Source organism: Mobula hypostoma, chromosome 2 (assembly GCF_963921235.1).
Source record: "Mobula hypostoma chromosome 2, sMobHyp1.1, whole genome shotgun sequence".
Lineage (NCBI taxonomy): Eukaryota > Metazoa > Chordata > Chondrichthyes > Myliobatiformes > Myliobatidae > Mobula > Mobula hypostoma.
In genome coordinates, this window is record NC_086098.1 from 73927298 (window position 1) to 73950943 (window position 23646).

The window sequence follows — 23646 nt, forward strand, 5'->3', positions numbered from 1 at the left end:
TCCTGTGCTGTACTGTTGTATGTTCTGTGTTCCGTGGCGAGTGTTGAGGCTTGAGGGTCCAGTAAGGAGGGGGACTGAGCTCTGTGTTCAAAAGGGAGCTGGGTGGGTACCTGAAGAAAGGAATTTTTGAAGTCTGGGAGAGGTGGTAGAGATTGTGATCTGTTGGACAAGTCCGTGCTGAGCTGATCCCAGCAATGAGCCACTCCCCTGCACAGGGAAGGAGCGGTCATAGACTTAAAGAATGCTATAGCAGAGAAACTGGCTCTTTGGCCCATCTAGTTGAGTATCAGCACACCGGTATCCATCACCCTGACCATAGACATGTTCTTCTATCTATTCCCGGTCAGGAGATGTCTGCCCCTTGAACAGACAACACAGAAATTGGAACAGTACAGTACTGGATGGTGTCATTCAGCAGACAATGTGTGTGCTATACATAGTACCAAATTAAATTCATTCCATTTGCCTGTACATGTCCTGTATCCTTTTATTCTCTGCCTGTCCTGCACCTATCTAAGAGCTGCCAGAAGGAGTGGTGGATTCAGGTTTAATTTCAACACTTCAGAGAAATTTGGATATGTACTTGGGGAGAGGTGTGGAGGGCTCTGGTCTGGGTGCCGGTTAATCGTTCAGCATGGAGTAAATGGGCCAAAGGGCCTCTTTCGTACTGTAGTGTTCTATGACTCTAAAACTTTTGAACACTACTATTGTATCTGCTTCCACCATCACCCCAACCAACACATTTCAGGCATCCACAACTCTCTGTGTAAAACAAAAACTTGCCCCTCACCACCATTAAGTTCCCCACCCTGGTCACCTTAAATGCATGCTCTCTTGTATTTGACATTTCTACCCTGGGAAAAAGATTTGGACTGCCTAACGATGCCTCCTGTTTCTGTCCTCTGTGGTCACTCTATCAGTGACCCTCCCCTGCCCCATGGTATTACCTGCCCCCCTGTGATCGCCATGTCGTTTCTGCAGTCATGACCTGTCCCTGTGGTCACCACCTCCCCCCTGCGGTCACTCTGTCCCCCCCTCCCATGGTCACTATCTCCTCTCCGTACCACCCCCCCCCCCCCATGGTCACCAGCTTGCCCCCTGATCACTAACCATCCCCTGTGGTCATTATTACCAGCCCCCACTCGTGATCACTATCCTCTCTCCACACCCCCCAATGGTGATGGTGATTCATCTTCAGATCCCATTTGTTCCCAGATCTGCTGGTCCAGATGTCACCAGTAGTTCTGCCGCAACAGTGGAACTCCGTGTTGTCACTGGATCTAGTGTTCAGGAATCCGACAAAGCCTGTTGTCAGTGAATACTGATTGACTATTGCTGTGATACACTCCTTCATTTCAGCCACTGTATTCTCAACAACACACTACAGAATATAAAATGATGGACTCCCCCACAGACCTGTGGGAGTGATCACTTAAGAACCTTCCATCCATCGCTGCCCAAGTAAATGTCCTTATACGGAGATATCTGGGCAGTGTAATATTTTTAGATTCAAAGCAATAAAATGCAGATTGTTAACACAGACTGTTTCTGTAACATGTGAATTTACCAAAAACCCGATTTGTTGCTGTAATTTGATTTGATAAGTCAAATATTGTCCAGGGGTTACAGGCCTATCTGTGGTCAGCAGTGTGACAGTTACCAGCTAATCCTTATTTACTTCACATTGGGCTCAATTCTGACCAGGTCACTGCAATAAATTGCCCCACTCTTCTCACCCTTTGCTGCCCCCTGGTACAGACACTAGGATAAACATCTCATGAAATTCTCTGGCTCTCTCTGATTCTCTCACTACCTCCCTCTCCTTCTTGCACACTGTCTGTCTGATCTCTGTTGTCACGATGTGCGCTGGCAAAATCAGAACCCAAGTGCAGAGGAAAGAGAGACTCTGATGTAGAGATGGCGATGAGAGTTTATTCATAATAATTCCAAAAGAACATCAGTGTCTTGTCTGAGCGACACCGAGAGACAAATCACTCTCAAAACTGGACCCAGCGATTAGCGCTAATTGGGTGAACACTTAAATAATACAAGTAACAGGACATCCCTGAGCTAATCAAAATAAACTCAGCAAGCTTAAACAGAAAGGATCAGGAGGCTGCACTACAAAGAGCTACTTGCTCAAGAAAAACACAAAGAACTCCAAACAATTACCAACTCTCATTAAACAACAATTAACCAATTCAGCTGCTCTAAAACCATCAGAGTCCAATGCTCACCGGCGCCCCTCACAGACTGGAGCTCATTACATCCCTCTTTCCCTCTTTTCCCCCTCTTCCCCTCCCCCATCCCCCACCACCCCACCCCCGATCTGGTCCATTACCTCTCTTTAGGACACCTGCTACTACTAACCCCTATTAGAGAGTAAATATAAATATAACAGATTATTCAGTACAATGCACATTGTTTCACCTTGTGACCGTGCTGAATGTGGTTGAAGATAACATTTTTCTCCAAGCAGTTGCCCCAGGACCTGAGTCGACTGAAGGAGCATTATGAGAAGAAGATGAAGGAACTGGCCAGTGCTGTTGGAAGTGTGGAACTGCAGCAGCTGAAACAGAAACAGGAACGCAAGGTACAGGTACTTGCTGGTGGAGAGTGTACAGTGGGCTCTGTGCTACTGTGTGGGGTGTAGGATGGGCTGCAGTGTGGGGCGTAGAACGGTCTGCGGTGCGGCGCGCGGGGCGGGCTGCGGTGCGAGGCGGAGAGTAGGTTCCATGTGTGGAAAATGGAAGGTACTCTGGATAATGCCTGGTTCATTTTGGCCCCTGTAGACCCTCTTTTAGTATAAGGAAAAATTAAAAGAATGAAAGGAGAAGATTGTGGACTGGAAAGAGAGGATATATTATAGGGGTACAGGGTGATGGGATTGTTCAGTTCAGGAGGTGACATAGGTTTAACAAGATATGTGCTGGCTCTATTTCCATTCATTGTATTGGGTAATACTTTGTACAGTGAACAGACAGAATCAGGATCAGCTGTATTATCTGGCTGCTTCCCACTTTCCAGTCCTGATGAAGGGTCTTGGCCCAAAATGTCGACTGTTCATTCATCTCCATAGATGCTGCTTGACCTGGTGAGTTCCGGCAGGGTTTCTTGCGTTACATAGTTTTGCTATTGCCTGCCAGAGTAATCAGAAGCAGGAAGTCGGACTTTGCTGCCAATTGGGTATCTGGAGCGGCATCTCCTGTTGTGAGTCACCCATGACCAGGTTGCTTTTGTACGTTGCTACTGTTGGAAGATTGCGAGGGAACTTGGAATGGTTACCCAGTTGTCCCTGTGCCGAGATTCTCAACCCCTATCATCTTAGCCAGCTTCCCGCAGCCCATGTCACTCCGTACAGTACAGAGAGGCACATCTTGTACATACTTATCCAAACTTCTCTTAAATGCCACAATAGAACCTGTGCCCACCACTTACCATTACCATGCTGCCCCAAATATTTATTAGCTTGAATGACAAGTATTCGAAATCAAATCCCCTGGGGCTTGGCATAGGGAGCTGTGCTTGCAGTTTTATTAATGTAACAGAGCTGCTGAAAAGTACCTTTGGCAAACAACAAAACAAAACAAGGCATATGGTGTGCTGGCCTCCATCAACTGTGGGATTGAGTTCAAGAGCCGTGAGGTAATGTTACAGCTGTATAAACCCTTGGTCAGACCCCACTTGGAGTACTGTGCTCAGTTCTGGTCACCTCACTACAGAAAGGATGTGAATACCATAGAAAGGGTGCAGAGGAGATTTACAAGGATGTTGGCTGGATTGGGGAGCATGCCTTATGAGAATAGATTGAGTGAACTCGGCCTTTTTTCCTTGGAGCAACGGAGAATGAGAGGTGACCCTGATAGAGGTGTATAAGATGATGAGAGGCATTGATCACGTGGATAGCCAGAGGCTTTGTCCCAGGGCTGAAATGGCCAACACGAGGGGGCATAGTTTTAAGGTCTTTGGAAGTAGATACAAGGGGGATGTCGGGAGGAAGTTTTTCACACACACAGTGGTGGGTGCGTGGAATGCACCACCAGTGACAGTGGTAGAAGCGGATACAATAGGGTCTTTTAAAAGACTCTTAGAAAGGTACATGGAACTTAGAAAAATAGGGCTATGCAGTAGGGAAATTCTAGGCAGTTTCTAGAATAGGTTACATGTCGGCACAACATTGTGGGCCGAAGGGCCTGTAATGTGCTGTAGATTTCTATGTTTTATGTTTTGTACTTTGTAGTTAAATCTAAGCTCCTATGTGAGAATCCATGCAACCTTCTTCAATATCCATGGGATATATTGTAACAAGTGTCAGACTTAAAAACAGAAAACCTACAGCACGTTACAGGCCCTTTGGCCCACAGTACTGCACCGAACATGTACTTACTTCAGAAATTACCTAGGGTTACCCATAGCCCTCTATTTTACTAAGCTCCATGTACCTATCCAAGAGTCTCATAAGAGACCACCGTTGCCAGCAGCCCATTCCATGCACTCACCACTCTCTGTGTAAAAGAACTTGCCCCTGACATCTCGTCTGTACCTACTTCCAAGCACCTTAAAACTGTGCCCTCTAGTGTTAGCCATTTCAGCCCTGGCAAAAAAGCCTCTAACTATCCACGCGATCAATGCCTCTCATTATCTTATACACCTCTATCAGGTCAGCTCTCATGCTCCGCTGCTCCAAGGAGAAAAGGCCGATTTCACTCAACCTATTCTCATAAGGCATGCTCCCCAATCCAGGCAACATCCTTGTAAATCTCCTCTGCACCCTTTCTATAGTTTCTACATCCTTCCTGTAGTGGGGTCTGACCAGGGTCCTATTTTGCTGTAACATTACCTCTCGGCTCTTAAGCTCAATCTCATAGTTGATGAAGGCCAATGCACTGTATGCCTTCTTAACCAAAGAGTCAACCTGCACAGCAGCTTTGAGTATCCTATGGACTCGGACCCCAAGATCCCTCTGATCCTCCACACTGCCAAGAGTCTTGCCATGAGTACTATATTCTGCCATCATATTTGACCTACCAAAATGAACCACTTCACACTCATCTGGGTTGAACTTCATCTGCCACTTCTCAGCCTAGTTTTGCATCCTATGAATGTCCCGTTGTAACCTCTGACAGCCCTGCACACTATCTACAACACCCCCAACACATATGAACATTAGTGAGACCTGTCAACCCTTGACGGTGGAATTTGAAAATTGTTTAGTTTCTGTATGATTGACCAATTTCTGTCCATTTGCTTGGAAACTTTAATGAAGTTTAATATGCCTACAACTCATGATGTCAGTAGTATTTATTTACCTACTTATTTATTATCATTGTTAATTGTTTTTTTCCGTATATGCACAGTTTATCTGCTGGCACATTGGTGGCGTGCTAGTCTTTGTGTCGTTTTTCATTGATTCTACTGTAATTCTTTGTTCTACTGTGAATGCTGGCAAGAAGATGAATCTCAGAGCTGTGACATAAACGCGCTATGAACTTTGAGTTCCCACATTCCAAACATGTACGCATTAGTAGGTGGATTGGTCAGGTGGATGTCGTTGGGCAATGCAGGCTCGTTAGGCCAGAAGGGCCTGATAGGTGCTGTATCCCTAAATAAAATTTACCAGCATTCTGTCCCTGTATCACCAAATAAGATATTCCGGCATTCTGTCCCTGTGAGCACTGACCAAGTTGGTGTTGCTGCATTGTATAGATTTTACACAACTGGGAAACTTCACCATTGCCTCTACTTTGTGAGGAGGCTGAAGGGAGCTGGACTATGCACACCTATACGCACGACCTTCTACAAATGGGCAGTAAGGAGCCTCCTAACCTGCTGCATCACTGAACGGTGCAGCGGACAAGAAGGCTCTAAGTGGGTACTCCAAATGGCCCAACACATCAGCAGCACCAGCCTACCCACCATCAATGGTTCCATTTCATGTCAGAGAATATATACAGTGTACAGCCTGAAATCCTTACTCTTCGCAGACGTCCACAGAATAGTGAAAATTAAAAACCTGAAGGATGAATGACAGAGAAACGTTACAGCTTCCCAAAGCCCTCTCCCCCTCCTATACACAAGCAGCAGCAAAAGCATCAGTCCTCCCCCTCCCTCTCCCCCTCCCCTCCCTCTCCCCCTCCCCTCCCTCTCCTCCCTCCCCCTCCCCCTCCCTCTCTCTCTCCCCCTCCCTCTCTCTCTCCCCCTCCCTCTCTCCCTCCCCCTCCCTCTCTCTCTCCCCCTCCCTCTCTCCCCCTCCCTCTCTCTCTCTCTCCCCCTCCCTCTCCCTCCTCCTGTTCCAGCAAAATGCATCAGCCACTAAGTAACAGCAAGCCCCCAAAGACCATAATCTCAAGTCCATCAAAAACAACTGTCCACCCCAACAGTTCAACATCTCAACAGGCCCTCTCTCTCACTAATGAGGGAGAGAGAGATATCACTCCTGCCACAGCGAGAGGGAGACCAACAGCTCGCTGCTTTGATGTTATAGGTTGCAGCGTCGCTTAATCGAGTTCCTCCGACTCAAGAACCAGCAGACTCTCTTTCACCACCGAGAGAGAGTGATTGCTTATGCAGAGGCCTCTGACAGCGGCGTCGATGTTCCGATCTCCCATGATGCTTCAGTCAGCAACATTGGTGAAGAACCAGATCGTCCTCGGGGCTGCACCCCGAAGGCGCACATCTTCCAAGCCGCTCCTGGAGATTCCGAAACGCAGACTGCCCGGCGAGTTCAGAAGAGTGAGAGCCCACCGCCTGTGAAGAACATAGGTTGAGCACAGCTGTAATTCATGGACTCTGACAGGAAAAAAAAGACACGAGATCAGAAGATTTAAATTGTTTCACAGGCAGGTACAAAGAAAGTGCCAGAAAAAGGCCAGTAACATCATGAAGGATGCACACCCTGCTTATGGACTGTTTCTTGTACTCCCATTGGGGAGGAGGCTACGTAGCATCCACACCCCGACAACCAGACACAAAAACAGTTATTTTCCCCAAGCTGTAAGGACGATTAGCACCTCCACCCACTACCCACCTCACCACACCCCATCACCACTACTTTATCATTTCCTGTTCATAGCTTTATGTACTGCCACTCCTGTGCCTAGCAATACTTTATGGACATACAATTAATCTATGTAGATAAACTATCTTATGGATTTATACTTATTGTGTTCTTTGCTGTGATTGTGTTGTCTTATTGTGTTTTTTTTTGTGATGCATCGGATCTGGGATAAAAATTACTTCGTTCTCCTTTACACTTGATTACTAGAAATGGCATTAAACAATCTTGATTTCTTGATTGATTGTAGAATATTTCACAGATTGTCGACTGTGATACACTTGAGTCTTGGGGATCAGTGATAGACAATAGCACACACTGTTAATTATCTACCTTGCAATGGGTGTTTGTCAGCCACGAAACACATAAGCTTTGTGTTTTTTAGTGAGTGGGCATAATAAGACCTCCTTGTGGTGCATTTACAGTGTGGGAGTGGACAGAATGAATTCTGCAATGCCAGACAGAGGCTTGTTATTGGGGTCAGTGAGCATGTGCTGGTGTGTTTGCTGTGTGTGGCTGCAGTCTGTTATCTAATCCTTCCTGTCAAAAGCAGATCCTTTAGTTGCCGTAAACTGCAGAAAACTAATCACTTCGCTTGTACATGAGCATTCAGAAGATAAAAGATCGAATTGTGAGGCTGGATTTTCTGTTAATTTACTCGTTTTGTGAGGGTAAGTCTCCACTGCAGTCGGAGGCTACTTTCTTAATATTAGACAGAGAAAATCACTGGCAGCCAAAATGAAGAGAGTGAACATAGCAAGCCCACCATGTTCAGTCGAACAACGCAATCAATAACAACAAAACTAAAAACAACAGCAAGACAAGTCCCTTTCCTCCTTCCCCACCCCCTCACACACCGTCTCCAGGTCTCCAATCCTTGGCCCCAGGCACAGACCAATTACGGGACTTCGATCTTCAAGCCTTAAGTTCTGGATTCATACTGATCTCTAACCCTGGGACCTGCCAACCTGGAGGATGGGTCAACCTGGAATTAACCAGGTAGCTTACTATTTGCTGACAGATTCCTGCTTCAGCCATTGATAAGGAAAGATCCTACCTGGCAGACTTGTAGGTGCTATTGTCAACTGTTTTGTTTCAAACTTTAGATGCTGAACTAGAGGTCACAGGTGAACGGTGAAAGTTGCAATATTTAAGGGGAATCTGAAAGAAAACGTCTTCACTCAGAGGGTGGTGCAAATGTGGAATGAGCTGTGACTGGAAGTAGTGGACGTGGGTTCAATTGTAACAACTGAAGAAAAGTTTGGACAAATGCAAAGATGGGAGGGGTATGGAGGTCGATGGCCCAGGTGTGGGTTGAATGGCCTAGGCAGAAAACCAGTTCAGCATGGAGTAGATGGGCTGAAGGACCTGTTTCTGTGCTCTAGTACTCTATGACTTCATGTATTTTCCACATCCTATGAACAAGCAGTTGCTTTAAGTAATGGTTCTTAAAACATCTTAAAACCTTAAGACCCAAGAGACCCAGAGGCATATTGTCCTGTGGTTGAAGGTCAGTTTGTGTGTGTGTGTGTGTGTGTGTGTGTGTGTGTGGGGTGAGCTGAGTGGGAAAGGTTTTGCTGTTGTTATTGTTGCTTGTGCTGTTCTGCTGAACATTATGAGCTTGCAATATTGGTGCCAAAATGTGTGGCAACACTTGCAGACTGCCCCTAGCACATCCTTCGGTTGTGTTGATTGTTAACACAAATGATGCATTTTTCTTTATAGTTCAACGTTCATAAAATAAATAATTCAGAATCCAGATCTGGTATTGTTCAGACTTGGAAGTGATCTTACACTTGAAAGGTTCATTTTTATCAGCCTTCAGTTCCCCGGTAGCTTTTGCTGCAGAAATGATCATTATATTGTTTATTACTTGTGTGAAAATAACAGCCAAGAATAAAAAGTCATGTTTCAATGTAACATGCTTTATTATGGGGACAGAAGCAAAACTCATCCAGATTTTCCTACGTGCAGGTCTTCTCTAGGTTACCAACACCCGACTGATGTAGGGGCCCTTCTCACGAGCGTGTGTTTTGGAGTTGTGGGTTGTGCACAATTCACAGGAGCAGGACGCTGCCGTATCCTGGGGAGTTCCTGTCATTTACTGTTAGTTGTTCTTTCCTCCTTGCTACTTTTCCTCACCTCTTCCCCATCTCATGTTTTCGAGTCACAGACCACAGAAATAGGCCCTTCAGCCTGCCTTGTCATGCTGTGCTAGATCCATTTGCTCATGTTTGGCCCATATCACTCAAAGCCATCCTATCCATGTACCTGTCTAAATATCTTTTAAATGTTGTTAATGTACTAGCCTCAGTCACTTCCTCTGGCAGCTTGTTGCGTTACTGACAACCCCCTAGGTGAAAAAAGATGCCCTTTTGAGTCCCTTTTAAATCTTTTTGCTCTCACTCTTAAACCTATGTCCTTTAGTTTTAGACTCCCCTCCATTGGGAAAAAGACTCTTGACCATTTACCCTATCTGACCATTTGTCCCTCATGATTTTATAAAAAAGGGAAAACGGTCCCAGCCTGTCGGGCCTCTCTGTATGCATCAAGCCCTTTGGTCCCAATAACATAGAAACATAGAAACATAGAAAATAGGTGCAGGAGTAGGCCATTCGGCCCTTCGAGCCTGCACCGCCATTTATTATGATCATGGCTGATCATCCAACTCAGAACCCAGCCTTCCCTCCATACCCCCTGACCCCTGTAGCCACAAGGGCCATATCTAACTTCCTTTTAAACATAGCTAATGAACTGGCCTCAACAGTTTGCTGTGGCAGAGAATTCCACAGATTCACCACTCTCTGTGTGAAGAAGTTTTTCCTAACCTCGGTCCTAAAAGGCTTCCCCTCTATCCTCAAACTGTGACCCCTCGTTCTAGACCTCCCCAACATCGGGAACAATCTTCCTGCATCTAGCCTGTCCAATCCCTTTAGGATCTTATACGTTTCAATCAGATCCCCCCTCAATCTTCTAAATTCCAACGAGTACAAGCCCAGTTCATCCAGTCTTTCTTCATATGAAAGACCTGCCATCCCAGGAATCAATCTGGTGAACCTTCTTTGTACTCCCTCTATGGCAAAGATGTCTTTCCTCAGATTAGGGGACCAAAACTGCACACAATACTCCAGGTGTGGTCTCACCAAGGCCTTGTACAACTGCAGTAGTACCTCCCTGCTCCTGTACTCGAATCCTCTCGCTATAAATGCCAGCATACCGTTCGCCTTTTTCACCGCCTGCTGTACCTGCATGCCCACTTTCAATGACTGGTGTATAATGACACCCAGGTCTCGTTGCACCTCCCCTTTTCCTAATCGGCCACCATTCAGATAATAATCTGTTTTCCTATTTTTGCCACCAAAGTGGATAACTTCACATTTATCCACATTAAATTGCATCTGCCATGAGTTTGCCCACTCACCCAACCTATCCAAGTCACCCTGCATCCTCTTAGCATCCTCCTCACTGCTAACACTGCCACCCAGCTTCGTGTCATCCGCAAACTTGGAGATGCTGCATTTAATTCCCTCTTCCAAGTCATTAATATATATTGTAAACAACTGGGGTCCCAGCACTGAGCCTTGCGGTACCCCACTAGTCACCGCCTGCCATTCTGAAAAGGTCCCGTTTATTCCCACTCTTTGCTTCCTGTCTGCTAACCAATTCTCCACCCACACCAATACCTTACCCCCAATACCGTGTGCTTTAAGTTTGCACACTAATCTCCTATGTGGGACCTTGTCAAAAGCCTTTTGAAAATCCAAATATACCACATCCACTGGTTCTCCCCTATCCACTCTACTAGTTACATCCTCAAAAAATTCTATGAGATTCGTCAGACATGATTTTCCTTTCACAAATCCATGCTGACTTTGTCCGATCATTTCACCGCTTTCCAAATGTGCTGTTATCACATCCTTGATAACTGACTCCAGCAGTTTCCCCACCACCGACGTTAGGCTAACCGGCCTATAATTCCCCGGTTTCTCTCTCCCTCCTTTTTTAAAAAGTGGGGTTACATTAGCCACCCTCCAATCCTCAGGAACTAGTCCAGAATCTAACGAGTTTTGAAAAATTATCACTAATGCATCCACTATTTCTTGGGCCACTTCCTTAAGCACTCTGGGATGCAGACCATCTGGCCCTGGGGATTTATCTGCCTTCAATCCCTTCAATTTACCTAACACCACTTCCCTACTAACATGTATTTCGCTCAGTTCCTCCATCTCACTGGACCCTCTGTCCCTTACTATTTCTGGAAGATTATTTATGTCCTCCTTAGTGAAGACAGAACCAAAGTAATTATTCAATTGGTCTGCCATGTCCTTGCTCCCCATAATCAATTCACCTGTTTCTGTTTGCAGGGGACCTACATTTGTCTTTATCAGTCTTTTCCTTTTTACATATCTATAAAAGCTTTTACAGTCCGTTTTTATGTTCTCTGCCAGTTTTCTCTCATAATCTTTTTTCCCCTTCCTAATTAAGCCCTTTGTCCTCCTCTGCTGAACTCTGAATTTCTCCCAGTCCTCAGGTGAGCCACTTTCTCTGGCTAATTTGTATGCTACTTCTTTGGAATTGATACTATCCCTAATTTCTCTTGTCAGCCACGGGTGCACTACCTTCCTTGATTTATTCTTTTGCCAAACTGGGATGAACAATTGTTGTAGTTCATCCATGCAACCTTTAAATGCCTGCCATTGCATATCCACCGTCAATCCTTGAAGTGTCATTTGCCAGTCTATCTTAGCTAATTCATGTCTCATACCTTCAAAGTTACCCCTCTTTAAGTTCAGAACCTTTGTTTCTGAATTAACTACGTCACTCTCCATGTTAATGAAGAATTCCACCATATTATGGTCACTCTTACCCAAGGGGCCTCTCACGACAAGATCGCTAATTAACCCTTCCTCATTGCTCAAAACCCAGTCCAGAATAGCCTGCTCTCTAGTCGGTTCCTCGACATGTTGGTTCAAAAAACCATCCCGCATACATTCCAAGAAATCCTCTTCCTCAGCACCTTTACCAATTTGGTTCACCCAGTCTACATGTAGATTGAAGTCACCCATTATAACTGCTGTTCCTTTATTGCACACATTTCTAATTTCCTGTTTAATACCATCTCCGACCTCACTACTACTGTTAGGTGGCCTGTACACAACTCCCACCAGCGTCTTCTGCCCCTTAGTGTTACGCAGCTCTACCCATATCGATTCCACATCTTCCCGGCTTATGTCCTTCCTTTCTATTGCGTTAATCTCTTTTTTAACCAGCAACGCCACCCCACCTCCCCTTCCTTCGTGTCTATCCCTCCTGAATATTGAATATCCCTGAACGTTGAGCTCCCATCCCTGGTCACCCTGGAGCCATGTCTCTGTGATCCCAACTATATCATAATCATTAATAACAATCTGCACTTTCAATTCATCCACCTTATTACGAATGCTCCTTGCATTGACACATAAAGCCTTCAGGCACTCTTTTACAACTCTCTTAGCCCTTTTTAATGCTTGCCCTGGATTTGTCGGCCTGCCACTTTTACTTTTCCCCTTTGTACTTTTTGCTTCTACGCTCACTTTACACCCCTCTGTCTCTCTGCACTGGTTCCCATCCCTCTGTTGTGAACTAACCTCCTCACACCTAGCCGCTTTAATTTGATTCCCATCTTTGTGCATCGTTTCTATGCCCTCTCCAGCTTGATCACATCCCTCCTATAGCTGGGGGGCCAGAACAGCCGACAATACTGCAAGTGTTGTCTCTCCAATGCCTTGTGACATGACATCTCAACTCCCGTACCACTACTCTGATTAATGCTGTAACATGATGTCCCAACTCCTGTACTCAAGGCCCTGACGGTTTCTGCTTCACGTTTCATGCCATGACCCATGTAGCTACTTTTTCTCATTTCTTGAGCTTTGGTTAGATTCAGCTTTGGTCTTGATGGAAGAGATTTCCATATGAGTAGCATTTGATGGCTCTGGGTCTGTACTTGCTAGAGTTTAGAAGAATGAGGAGGGATCTCATTGAAACCTGATCAATATTACAAGTTCCTGATAAAGGGTCTTGGCCTGAAATGTTGACTCTTTATTCTTCTCCATCAATACTGTTTGACCTGCTGAGTTTACCCATCATTTTGTATGTGTTCCTCTGGGCGGAGTGGACGTGGAGCAGATGCTTCCAATAGTGGTGGGGGGATCTTGGACCAGAGGGCACAGCCTCAGAATAGAGGGACATCCATTTAGAATAGAGATAAGGAGGAATTTCTTTCGCCAGAGTGTAGTTTATCTCTAAAATTCATTGCCACTGATGGCTGTGGAGGCCATGTTATTTGATATATTTAGAGCTGAGTTTGATAGTTTCTTGATTAGTAAGGGTGTCAAAGGTTATAGGGAGAAGGGAGAATGGCATTGAGAGGGAGAATAAATCATGATGGAATGGTGGAGCAGATTCAGTGGGCCAAATGGCCTAGTTTTACTCCTATGTCTTACGGTCTAAATCACATAAATTATATCCAACAGCACAGTAAATAAAAAAAAAATCAGAACAATTTGAGGGGAATATTGTTTGAGTTAGTGTCAGGATTTGCTTGGTCAGTTTAGGAAACCCTTATTGAACCTTAAGCTGTTGATCTCCAGGCTCCTGTACCTCTGCCTGATGGCAGCATCGAGAAGGCCGCATGGCCCAGACATTGGGGGTCCCTGATAATGGATCTCACCTCCCTGAGACATCACAACAGTGGGGAAAAGTGGACCGGTGATGGAGTTGGCTGAGTCCGCCACTCTCTGTAGCCTCTTGCATTCCTGTGCGCTGAAGCTCCCATACCAAGCCATGATGCAGCCAGTCAAAATAGATTCCACTTTTCTGCATGGATCACACCAGGGAACCACTGCTAAGTCAGCAGCCAGTCACGGGGTGGGTGGGAGTGGGGGTGACGTCAGTGGATGAAGGCTCTGCCTCGGAGTAAGCAGTGTTGGTAGACGGTGAGGCTCCACACATACCTGAAGGTATGAGAAGAGATTTGATTGTGGTATACAAAATAATGAGGGATATAGATAGGATGAATGCAAACAGCCTTGTTCCACTAAGGTTGGGTGAGACTTGAACTAGAGGTCATAGTTTAAGTGTGAAAGGTGTAATAATTAAGGAGAATATGAGAGGGAACTTCTTCACTCAAATGGTGGTGTGAGTGTGGAATGAACTGCCTGCAGAAATGGTAGATGTGGATTTGATGCGGACATTTAAGAAAAATTTGGATAAGTACATGAATGGGAGGGGTATATGGTCCAGATCCAGGTTGATGAGACTCACCAGAATACCAATTTGACATGAGTTAGATGGGCCAAAGGGCCTGTTTCTGAGCTGTAGTGTTCTATGACTCCAGGCATGTTAGTGCAATCTGCAAACACGGATGGCTGGTCACAGTTCTAGGGGGAAATTGTAATTGCCCGGGCTAGGACCTGCCAGCTCACTACAGACACGCAGGTGAAGTACCATCCTTGGAGGCTGCTACTGATGAACTTGCATTCCGTGATGCTGAAGGGATAGCTTTCATTGTTGTAATGCATCTAAACCTACTGCAATGCGTGTTGAACTAGGCACTGTGGTCACTTACAGATGCAGCAGCTGATGAAAGCAGCAAAGGAGGGTACCAAAGATGGAATTGAGAAGACGAAAGCTGCCGTGCTGAAGAGAGGCCGCTCATTTATCCGGCACAGGTACCAAGGTGAGTGGGTGGATCTGTGGACATCACAGAGTGAAGTGCCACTGGCATTTAGTGGTGGTAATCTTTGACAGCATCGGCAGAGGCGGGACTGATCTGGCCGTGGAAATAACAAAACAAATCTAGCATGTCACAAGGTTTCTGAGTGGATAGAAGGTACTCATTTCTTGATGAAAGTTCCATCTCCATCCCCTCCATCCCTGTCCAAACAGTGAGGAATTTTAACCAGGACGATGCAGGGAATACTCCGTAGATCAGGCAGCATCTGCAGAGAGAAAAACCGTGTGAATGGTCCTGCTCAGTGACTTCTCAACAATCTGATACCACAGGTCCCCTTTCACCACATTTTCTGATTTTATTCCCAATCCCTCCATTGGCATTATTTTGATGTCCATGCAAAGCCTGTGCTGATCTTCAGCCCAGCAACTCCCAGCTTCCCGTCTTCACACTGGTTGCTGACTGCATCTGTCACCTTCCTGACTTCTGTCCCCCTCCACACTCCCTGCTCACTCACTGCCTGTTATTGTTAGAGAGACCTACAACAAATCAATTCCCTGAGAGCAGGGTTGCGCTTCCTTCGTGCCTTTCCTGGTGTCAGATTTTTACAGATGCTTTTTATCCAAGGAATTGTTTTCCTGCTAACTGTTGCCATGTTGGAAAGGCCAGGATCACTTAGCAGGAGGCAGCACTCAATAATAAGGTTGAGTCAGTGGTAAGGAAGGCAAATGGTATGTTAGCTTTGATTTCAAGAGGACTAGAATATAAAAGCAAGGATGTAATGCTGAGGCTTTATAAGGCATTGAACAGACCACACTTGGAGTACAGTGAGCAGTTGTGGGCTCCGTATCTAAGAAAGGGTGTGCTGGCATTGGAGAGAGTCCAGGGGTGGTTCAGGAGAATGATTCTAGAAATGAAAGGGTTAATATATGAGGAGCATTTGATGGCTCTGGGCCTGTACGTGCTGGAGTTTAGAAGAATCTTATTGAAACCTGCCAAATATTATAAGGCCTAGATAGGGTAGATGTAGAGAGGATATTACCTGTAGTGGGGGAGTCTAGAACCAGAGGGCACAGCCTCAGAATACAACTGTATACCTTTAGATCAGAGATGAGGAAGGATTTCTTTAGCCAGATGGTGGTGAAGCTGTGGACTTCATTGCTACAAGTGGCTATGGAGGCCAAGTCATCGGATATATTTAAAACAGACGTTGATAGTCTCTTGATTAGTAAGGGTTTCAAAGGCAATGAGGAAAAGGCAGCAGAATTGGGTTGAGAGAGCCTTGATGGAATGACAGAGTAGACTCAATGGGCCGAATGGCCTAATTCTGCTCCAGTGTTCCAATGTCTTATGGTCTTATGGTATACAACTGTGTCACCTGTCCTAACTATGTTGAATGAGGGCGAAATACCAGCCAGGATACTCTGAAGGATCCCTGAGATAGTATTGTGAGTTGTGGCTTATTTTAGCACCTGCCCTGACACAGAAAACTTCCAACAGACCAAGACTTCGTCAGCACACACTAAAGTGTCAATGTTGATTGGCTTTCAACAAATCAGAGTTAGATAGCACAATATTTATTCAAGGAGGGTAGCAAGATCAGACCAGGGAATGCGAAGGCAGCACGGTAACATAGCAACCTTTCTCCCACGACAGAAATAGCTAATGTTAGGTGCTTAATTTCAAGGTGATTGGGGGATGTCAGAGGTAATTTTTTTTTACACAGAAAATGGTGGGTACATGGAGCACCCTGCCGAGTTTGGTGGTGGGGGCAAGTACATTAGGGACATTTAAGGAACTCTGGGGGAAAAAAGAATGGAATAGATAAGAAAATACTAAAAGAATTAAAGAAACATTGCAGCACATGCAAAATGCTGGAGGAACTCAGAATCTATGGAAATGAATAAACATTTGAGGTTTTGAGCTGAAACACTTCCTAGGGGCTGGAAAGGAAAGGGGTAGATGTCAGAATAAAAAGGTGGAGGGAGGTGAAGAAGGATGGCTTGAAGATGATAGGTGAAGCTAGGTGGATATGAAAGATGAAGGGCTGGAGAGGAAGGAATCTGATAGGAGAGGAGAGTCGACCATAGGAGAAAGGGAAGGAGGAGGAGGTGATAGGCAGGTGAGAGGACAGAGTGGGGAATAGAAAAAGGGAGGGGGAGGGAAAACATTTTTACCAGAAGGAGATACCGATATTCATGCCATCAGGTTGGAGGCTACCCAGATAGAGTATAAGGTGCTGCTCCTTCACCCTGAAGGTGGCCTCATTGTGGCACAAGAGGAGGCCATGGGCTAACATGTCAGAACAGGAAAGGGAATCGGAATTAAAATATTTGCCCACTGGGAAGTTCTGATTTTGACAAATGGAGTGGAGGCGCTCAATAAAGTGGTCTCCCAATTTACGACTGATCTTACCAACACAGAGGAGATCGCATCGGGAGCACCAGACACAATAGGCAACCCGAACAAATTTGCAGGTGAAGTGTTTGGGGCCCTGAATGGAGGTGAGGGAAGAGGTGAATGGGCGAGTGTAGCACTTTGGCCACTTGCAGGGATAGGTGCCAGAAGGGAGGGTAGTGCGGAAGGATGTATGGACAAGGGATTCATTGAGGGAGCAATCCCTGCAGAAAGCATAGGGGGTGGGGGGTGAGGTAATATCCATTTGGTGGTAGGTTCCCTTTGGAGATGGTGGAAATAGCAGAGGGTGATTTGTTGGATGTGGAGGTAAGGTCAAGAGGAACTCTATCACTGGTAAGGTGGCAGGAAGATGGGGTGATTGTGGATGTTCGGGAAAAGGAGGAATCGCAGATGAAGTTAACATCTATGGTGGAGGAAGGGAAATCCCAGTCTTTGAAGAAGGAGGATATCTCTGATGTCCTGGAAAGGAAAGCCATATCCTGGGAACAGGTGCAGTGGAAACAAAAGAACTGTGAAAAGGAAATTGCATTTTTACAGGAGACAGGGTGGGAAGAGATTTAATCAAGATAACTGCGGGAATTGGTAACTTTATAAAAGATGTCAATTGACATTTTGTCTCCCGAGATGAAGACTGAAAGATTGAGAAAAGGGAGGAAGTGTGAGAAATGGACCAAGGTGAATTTAAGGGCAAAGTTGATGAAATTGATGAGCCCAGCATGGATGTGTGAAGCAGCACCAATGCAGCCATCAGTGTAGCGGAGGAAGAGCTGGGGAGCATTACTGGGGAAACATTGTCAGCTGTTGATCAGTGACAGGAACATAGGCAGTGACATAGGTCAGTGTTCAGCTCCACAGAAGAATCTGTACTGTGGAGTCATACTGCACAGAATAGGCGCTTTGGCCCAAATACCATACTGACAAAGAAGCCCATCTGAGCTGGTCCCATTTGCCTAAATCCATGTGCAGTATCTGTCCAAATGCCTTTGAAATGTTGTTAATGTACCTACCTGCCTCAGCTGCTTTCTCTGGCAGCTCATTCCATATACACAACATCCTCTGTGTGTAAAAATGTTTCCCCTTAGGTATCTTAAATTTCTCCTCTCTCACCTTAAACCTGTGCCCTGTAATTCTTGATTTCCATCCCTGGGGAAAAGTCTGTGTCCATTCATGCTCTCTGTCTTCCTGTACTTCATCAGCATGGTGTCCCTGGTGATCTTGGAGTTAGACAGCCCCCAGGTAACGAATAACCACACAATTCAAGCTGGCTAATGTGACTTGCTTGTACGTGAGGGCTGGACACCTATGGGGGCATCCTTGGACAGCATTTCTGACTACAGAGGTTGACAATATGCTTTTTATTTAGGAAAACACTGTATTGTTTGTCTCAGTGTGTATTAATTAAGTCAGTGTAGCTCATCACAGATTGTTTTTATAGAGAACCCTAAGCCAAGAGTCTAAAGCAGCTGCCTTTTCCTAATAGAATATTCCTCTCTCGGCTTGCTAAAATGGCCAAAATTAGAAGCACTGCTTAATGTGGTGACTATGATGGACCGGAGAATGGCCTTTGCAGGCAATGGAGATGTTAAAGTCCATGCAAGAAATTGCAGCTCATCACAGATGAAAGGTGAGGCATGTTCCAGGAACAGAGTACCATTCGCATGATGCAGATTGTGTCTGGGCTGCAGATTCTCACCATTCACACTCAGCATCGAGAAACAGAGCACTTTCCTGCTGGGGCACATGAGATTCAGCAGGCGCTAGAAATCTGGAGCAGCACACACAAGATGCTGGAGGAACTCAGCAGGTCAGGCAGGAATAAAAAGTCGCGCCACCTGCCTTGCTGGGTGCTTCCAACTTTTCTGGTTGGGTTCTGGTTTAGACTGCAAAATTAATGTCAAATAAACAAGTAACAGGTCCACAGAATTAATCTGACATCTAGAAATGCTGAGACAAAATGGGGGAAGGAGTCAGTTTTGAAAAGGAGTTAATTGCTTTGTAGCAGAACTTGTTTAAAACTGTTTTGGACCCACTGTGAGGGAATTCCATTTTGCTCATGGTCCAGGAGCGGTTTAGAACCTGAGAAGGGGTCAGCACTATTGACAGTTTACTGGCCTCGCCAACGTTCACTGTGTTGAGATGCTGGAAACCTCCTCAGCTTTATATGCTGCGTGTTTCTTCCAGATCAGCGGTCGGGGTGCCTATGTGATGAGGAGCAGAACCTCTTTATTGATGTGGACTGCAGGCACCCAGAGCCGGAAATGACACCGATGCCAGAAGGACTGACTCAACAGCAGGTACAGTTCTAGACTCTCGAACGAGTTTCCACCCTGAATATTGACATGTCAAAAGCAGATGGGCTTTAATATTCCTGTTAGGTTGAAAGGAAAGGTTAGAAGTTTGAGAGAGCCATGGTTTTCAAGAGATATTAGAAACTTGGTTCAGAAAAAGAGAGGGATCTTCAATAAATACAGGCAGCTTGGAGTTAATGAGGTACTGGAGGAATATAAAGAATGTAGAAAGAATCTTGGGAAAGAAATTAGAAAAGCTAAAGGAAGATACAAGGCTGCTTTGGCAAGTAAGGTGAAAATAAATCCAAACGGTTTCTACAGTTATGTTAGTGGCAAAAGGATAGTGAGGGATAAAATTGGTCCATTGGAGAATCAGAGTGGACGACTATGTGCGGAGCCAAAAGAGATGGGGGAGATTTTGAACAATTTCTTTTCTTCGGTATTCACTAAGGAGAAGCATATTGAATTGTATAAGGTAAAGGAAACAAGAAGGGTAGTTATGAAAAGTATGACAATTAAAGAAGAGGAAGTACTGGCATTTTTAAGGAATATAAAAGTGGATAAGTCTCCGGGTCCGGACACGATATTCTCTAGGACCTTGAGGGAAGTTAGTGTAGAAGTAGCAGGGGCTCTGACAGAAATATTTCAAATGTCATTAGAAACGGGGATGGTGCTAAAGGATTGGTGTATTGCTCATGTGGTTCCATTGTTTAAAAAGGGTTCTAAGAGTAAACCTGGCAATTATCGGCCTGTGAGTTTGACGTCAGTGGTGGGTAAATTGATGGAAAGTATTCTTAGAGATGGGATATATAATTTTCTGGATAGCCAGGGTCTGATTAGGAACAGTCAACATGGATTTGTGCGTGGAAGGTCATGTTTGACAAATCTTATTGAATTTTTTGATGAGGTTACTAAGAAAGTTGATGAGGGTAAAGCGGTGGATGTTGTCTATATGGACTTCAGTAAGGCCTTTGACAAGGTTCCACACGGAAGGTTAGTTAGGAAGGTTCAATCGTTAGGCGTTAATATGGAAGTAGTAAACTGGATTCAGCAGTGGCTAGATGGGAGATGCCAGAGAGTAGTGGTGGATAACTGTGTGTCAGATTGGAGTACGGTGTGTAACGGTGTGCCTTAGGGATCTGTACTGGGTCCAATGTTGTTTGTAATATATATTAATGATCTGGATGATGGGGTGGTAAATTAGATTAGTAAGTATGCAGATGATACTAAGATAGGTGGTGTTGTGGATGATGAGGTAGGTTTTCAAAACTTGCAGAGAGATTTAGGCCAGTTAGAAGAGTGGGCTGAAAGATGGCAGATGGAGTTTAATGCTGAAAAATGTGAGGTGCCACATTTTAGTAGAACTAATCAAAATAGGACATACATGGTGAATAGTAGGGCATTAAAGAATGCTGTAGAACAGAGGGATCTAGGAATAATGGTGCATAGTTCCCTGAAGATGGAATCTCATGTGGATAGGGTGGTGAAGAAAGCTTTTGGTTTGCTGGCCTTTATTAATAAGAGCATTGCGTATAGGAGTTGGGACGTAATGTTGAATTTGTATAAGGCATTGGTAAGGCCAAATCTGGAGTATTGTGTACAGTTCTGGTCACCGAATTATAGGAAAGATGTCAATAAAATTCAGAGAGTACAGAGGAGGTTTACTAAAATGTTGCCTGGGTTTCATCTCCTAAGTTACAGAGAAAGGTTGAACAAGTTAGGTCTTTATTCTTTGAAGCGTAGAAGGTTGACAGGGAACTTGATAGAGGTGTTTAAAATTATGAGGGGGATTGATAGAGTTGACGTGGTTAGACTTTTTCCATTGAGAGTGGGGAAGATTCAAACAAGAGGACGTGGATTGAGAGTTAGAGGACAAAAGTTTAGGGGTAACATGAGGGGGATCTTCTTTAATCAGCGAGTGGTAGCTGTGTGGAATGAGCTTCCAGCAGAAGTGGTTGAGGCAGGTTCTATGTTGTCGTTTAAAGTGAAATTGGATAGATATATGGACAGGAAAGGAATGGAAGGTTATGGGCTGAGAGCAGGTCGGTGAACTAGGATAGGGTAAGAGTTTGGCACGGACTAGAAGGGCCGAGATGGCCTGTTTCTGTGCTGTAATTGTTATATGGTTAATAAGTATTTGTGAATACAAGGATGAGGTGAGAAGCTGGGAGGTGATAGGTGGAGAAAGGCTGAAGGAGAAGGAATTGGAAAAGAGAGGAGATTGGACCATGGGAGAGAGGGGCAGGGGGACCAGAGGGCGGTGATGAGCAAGTGAAGAGAAGGAGTGAGAATGATGAACCAGAATGGACAAGGAGAGGGGGCAGAAAAAATCACCCTCAATAGATTATTCCCCTCCATAGATGCTGCCTGACTTGCTGAGTTCCTCCCACATTTTGTGAAAGTAAGTTGTAACTTTATCCTAGCCCATAAATATCAGCATACTTCTCAGCACCAACGTACCATCTTTTCTATAAACTGAAGCCCCCAGAACAGAGGACCATTTTATATACAGGAGAGGCAGGCACTAAATTCCCTGGGACGTAATTCCTTATGGGTTTAACCTAAGCTTTAAAGACCGTGTGATTGTTATGGAAATTAATCAAAGTTCAGTGTAAATTTATTATCAAACTATGGATTTGTCACCAAATATTACCCTGTGATTCATTTTCTTGTGGGCATTCACAGTAGAATAAAGAAGTACAATAGAATCAATGAAAAACGATGCACAAAGGCTGTGCAAATACAAAAAGAAACAAGTAATAATCAATAAGTCAATCAATCCGAGAACAAGAGTTGTAGAGTCCTTGAAAGTAAGTCCAGAGGTTGTGTTGAATGATCAGTTCAGTGTTGAAGTGAGTGAAGTTATCCACATTGGTTCAGGATTGTGGTGGTTGAAGGGTAATAACTGTACCTGAACCTGGGGGCATGGGACATAAGGCTTCTGATATCTCCTTCACAATGGTCGTAGCATGAAGAGAGCATGGCCTGGATGCTATCCTACAAAATTTACAATTCTTATTCCACTTCAGAATGAGTTAAGAGTTTAAATAGCATTTTAATATATTCAAATTTAAATGTGGAATTTGTTCTTGAGCAGGTGATCCGGAGATATATTCTTGGATCCATTGTAGAGAGTGAGAAGAATTATGTGGATGCATTGAAGCGAATTCTAGAGGTAGGTGAAGTTGGAAAGATCTCCCCTCTCGTTCACATTCCCAACTGGCTTTTGGATCCATTTAACCAGCAGGAATTTTTACACAAAAGAAAGCTGTGTTAAACCTCAAGCATTTCAACCAATCAAGGTTATATTTTAACAATAGACTTCAGCAAAATGAAAGTCAAAGTAAATTTCTTATCAAAGTATGTTACCGTATACTGCCTTGAAATTCATTTTCCTATATATGCCTGCATGAAAATAAAGAAATACAATAGAATTTATGAAAAACTAGATAAACAAAGACTGACAAACAACCAATGTGCAAAAGAAGACAAAATATAGAAATGAAAAAAACAAATAATATTGGGAACATGAGTTGTAGAATGAGCCTATAGGTTCTGGAATCAGTTCAGAGCTGTGAGTGAAGTTATCCATGCTGGTTCAGGAGCCTGATCAATGTAGGACAATAACTGTTCCTGAACTTGCTAGTGTTGGGACCCAAGGCTCCTGTACCTCCTGTCCAATGGTAATAGAGGGAAGAGGTCATAGCCTGGATGGTAGGGGTTGTGGATGGTCGATGCTGCTTTCTTCTGGCAGGGCTCCATATTAGCGTACTCAATGGTGTGAAAGGCCTTTCTTGTGGTGGATTGGGCTGTTTCCACCACTTTCTGTAGTCTTTTCCATTTCTGGGCACTGGTGTTTCCATACCTGGCCACAATGCAACTAGTTAAGATAGTTAGACAGCATTTCTGACTACAGAGGTTGACAATGTGCTTTTTATTTAGGAAAACACTGTATTGTTTGTCTTAGTGTGCATTAATTAAGTCAGTGTAGCTCATCACAGATTGTTTTTAGAGAGAACCCTAAGCCGAAAGAGTCTAAACCAGCTGTGCATCTGTAGAGGTTTATCAAACCTGGGAATAATTAGAACAAGGAAACTCATTGAAGACTTCATATGAACTGTGAGATTGTACAGCCTAACTCATTTACAAAGCCTTTAAATGCCAAGGGAATC

General features: G+C 44.6%; 1 protein-coding gene across 9 annotated transcripts in view; it reads left to right on the forward strand.

Annotated features, from left to right (window-relative positions):
* The window catches only part of arhgef10 (Rho guanine nucleotide exchange factor (GEF) 10), a 235908-nt gene that overhangs the window by 104455 nt on the left and 107807 nt on the right, over positions 1–23646 (forward strand). For 4 of the 9 annotated variants that reach the window (XM_063038799.1, XM_063038839.1, XM_063038812.1 and 1 more), the window contains 4 exons: positions 2477–2599; positions 14666–14774; positions 19368–19480; positions 22572–22649. In XM_063038799.1, coding sequence (XP_062894869.1) covers positions 2477–2599; positions 14666–14774; positions 19368–19480; positions 22572–22649 — 423 coding nt within the window. The remainder of the gene's footprint in view (positions 1–2476; positions 2600–14665; positions 14775–19367; positions 19481–22571; positions 22650–23646) is intronic. The other 5 variants (XM_063038823.1, XM_063038845.1, XM_063038831.1 and 2 more) reach the window with 3 other exon arrangements.